At 38.8% G+C, this 3,629-nt stretch overlaps 1 protein-coding gene across 1 annotated transcript; it reads right to left on the reverse strand.

Moving 5' to 3' along the window:
• Positions 1-1,261: 1,261 nt before the first annotated feature.
• On the reverse strand, positions 1,262-2,401 carry LOC113641468 (E-selectin-like). Its single transcript, XM_027144158.2, has 2 exons — positions 1,634-2,401; positions 1,262-1,549 (listed from the first exon to the last, which is right to left on the reverse strand). Coding segments are annotated over exons 1-2 (747 nt in total). The 5' UTR covers positions 2,380-2,401; the 3' UTR covers positions 1,262-1,548.
• Between the last annotated feature and the right edge of the window lie 1,228 nt (positions 2,402-3,629).

Consider the following 3,629-nt stretch of genomic DNA (forward strand, 5'->3'; position numbering starts at 1 on the left):
CTCCTGCCTAACAGCTCATTCTTTGTTGCAGAATTATAAACTGTTGAGGATGAGCCTGGTTCCTCTCAAGGTTTTTGATTGCCAAAGTCGTAGCCAATATTTATCCCTAATGAACAATCGTTTTGGACAGCTGTCACCGCATTTTCTCTCCCTCTCCCTCCCCTTTACTTTCCCTGCTTTGCTCCTCTCGTCTCGTCTATTGTCTTATACTTTGAGACCAAACTAAAAAACATTATGGATTTGATAAACTGGTCTCTCAATGCAATTGACACCATCTCCTCGACGAGAAGGTTGGGTTCTGGGGAATCTGACTGCTCTGCCGGAATGTTCGCAGCTGCATATACGATGGTAGAGGTGGCGGGTCGTGTGTCTGGCGGCTATTTCCGTGGGGGACACTGAAGATATCTACCTATTTGGAACCATGATAACAAGAGTTCTGCTGATTGGATTAGCATTGCCCTGGTTTATCGAGGAAATCAGAAAACGGTGACAGCTGTCCAAAACCTCCCAAGGCTGCCCATTATGATTGATGCACTGGGCAGAGCGGTCAGCACTGAGGCTGGGACTATTAACCGCAATATGGATAACATCATGGTGAGGCTCACTGATTTGGATACTGTTAACATCACGGAGAACTTTGGAAAAAAAAAATGGAGAAAAATTTGGAGACCACAACGGACTAAGAGAGTAGTCGTGTAAATTGGAATGCGTCTACTCGCCCCAAGACCAAACAATCCTAATCTTATCTGCTTTCGACTCCCCTCAACCAGCACTGGCCTCGGCCAAGGCTGGTGCTGGAACAACAATTTCCCTGGAAGAGCACTGCAGCGAGATGCTCTTGTGTTACTTCCCCCATTTCCACACACACCTGCTGATTGTTGACTCTATCTGGGATCTGATCAAGGCTGTCTCCATGGCAACTTTCTGTGTATCGCTATGACAGTCTTGCGGACTGAGACACCGAGATTTGATGCCGGGAGCAACGACTCTCCAGGCCTACACATTTATACATACACACACATGCACATATATAAAGATATGCATGGATAATTTCACGGTACCTGTGACCAGTGACAATAAAGGCTACTACTACTACTACTACTACTACTACTACTACTACTACTACAAATAAGATTAATTTCTACCATGACACACAAAAAATTATTGTAACTTGAACATTTTATTTAATGTTTATTTTCACTACATTAGAGGATAAAATACACATATCCTTCCATGTACTTAGAAAAATGTCTTATGGAATATCATATCTTACAGCATATGGCATGATCATGCCTGTGGGATTTTAAATGTTTTACAGAGGATTAAACAAAAATCTCAAGTAAACAATTTACAACAACATAATTTTTACACTTAAATATATTATTAGAGTATTGAGTATTGTAGGAACAATTCTACTGTAATCATTCAGTTCATGTTATATAAATCTATATCTTATATATCCTTCTCAGCATCTCTGTTCTTCAGTTCTTCATTGCCTTGTGCCAGTCTTGATTGCGGTGATCTGCAATGTTCAAGAATTCTAGGAGTTCTAGGAAGATTATTTTTTATTAAATTTCAATTTGTTTTTGATGTAATAACTTATTAATCAGATATTCGGAGTCAAATCACTCACCAAATGTAGTGATAACAAATGAAGTTCATTTTCTCCTTGCAGTCTCTGTTCTCCCAGACACCAGCTTTAATATTTCGTGCTCCACATTGGAAAGGCTTGGCAGGGCATGAAGGCAGCGATGTCTCACTATTCAGCAGAGATGTCTGGTTCGCCCAGAACCATGAGCCATCCATGAATCGTAGACTGGTCCAGAATGTGGGAGTCAGAATTTCCATACTTCTGTCGTTGACCACAGAGTAGTCAATCTTGTCGGTGAACCATACCAGGTGAGTGTAGTACGTTCTGCAGTACACCAGAGCCTCCTCCCAGTTCATCATCTTCTGCACCACAATCACCCGAGGTGCCCAAGTGTAGCAGAAGACTTTATGTTCGTTATTACAGTCATCATGTTCCCACTCATTGTTGTGCGTAAACACACAGTCTTTATTCGGAGGATTGTCAGGTTCCCCACCTTTCCACTTTGAGAATCCTAGTATAGTTCCCTCAGTCCACTGAATCGCACCGTTTATTTCTTTTCTAAGACCGATCCAGCAATTTTCAGATTTCTGACTGTCCATTTGATTTTTGAAATTGTCGTATTCTGATTTTGTGTCAATAATTGACAGATCTACATAATTATTCCTGCAGTATGTCTGAGCATCAGTCCAGGTCATATCCTGATTTTGATAATTGTGTTTTCTCCTGAACAGAGCTGCGGATGCATCTGTTAGAGCCAGCAGGAGGAGGATGGAGAGAACAGACATCATCCCTGACTTTGGTGTGATTGAGCTCAGCTCTGAAGATTCAATAGGAATTATATTACTGGTGACATCAGCAAACAAATCAAAATGTAAAACCAAGTTGCCAAACTGAGGGAAAGGACAATGCAAAATTTATGCAAGTGCAGAATGCCTTTGATTTGGATTTCTTTACCCCTTCACTCTGTTTCCTTTTTAACTATTTTTTCCCTTTTATTATGAAATTCAAAAATATATATCAGTAAATTTAATCAAATTATTTTTATATATTATATATATAATATATAATATATATAATATATATATATATATTAAATGAGATTTAAATATATTCTAAATATATGAATATGTGCAGGCATTAAAATCATAAACAAATTGTGACTGCGAGTCAGTGTCCATGGCTTCATGTGATTCAAAAGGACAACATTTCAAAGGCCTGTGTTTATTTACTCTAAATGAAGTTTTTTTTTTTTTTTTTTACATATTTGGTTAACAGTGCAACATGTTCACACATTGTTTGCTTTTGCATCATCAAATGCAGAAGCTACTTGTCAATGACTCATGGAGAGAGTGGTTCGGGCCTTAAGAGGCATCATCTGTTTTGTGTACATTGATGATATTATTGGCAAATACCATAAATTAAAATTGAAAAATTACAAGTTTATCTGATTATTCTAGATGGTTTTGATAATTGAAAGTTAATACATGCTTTGGTACTTTTTTCCAGACTGTTGGCTTTGCTGATGCAGCGTGTGGTATGTATGTCCGTGATAGAGGGAAGAGAGACTCCAAAGATGCAATGATGTCCTCACTATCCACTTTAGGGTCTTGGGAGATGGGCTTTCCTCAGACTATGTAAAAAGTAGAGACACTGCTGATCTTTCTTGGTGATGGAGCTGGTGTTGAGTGACCAGTTGAAGTTCCCCGCCAGATGAACACCAAGAACTCTGGTGCTCTTGATGGTCTCCACAGAGGTTCTGTGAATCTTCAGTGGTATGTAAATACTATAAGGTTTTTCTGCTTTTTTGAGATGGTTCGTGTAAGTGAAAGGTACTGTAATATGAGAATAATTGGGGATTTTGACTTTGGCTACAGTATATAAAATTATGACTGAAAATGTTAGACACTTTTTCACCTACAGAAAGACGGCAGCTTTACAAGGTAAGGACAATGCAGTGTGATATATTTACTTTGCAGATAAAATTGTGCTTGTAAATTATATGCAGGCAGACTGTTCTATAACATGGATTACATCCTGG

The sequence above is a fragment of the Tachysurus fulvidraco genome, chromosome 12 (genome assembly GCF_022655615.1).
Source record: "Tachysurus fulvidraco isolate hzauxx_2018 chromosome 12, HZAU_PFXX_2.0, whole genome shotgun sequence".
Classification (NCBI taxonomy): Eukaryota; Metazoa; Chordata; class Actinopteri; order Siluriformes; family Bagridae; genus Tachysurus; species Tachysurus fulvidraco.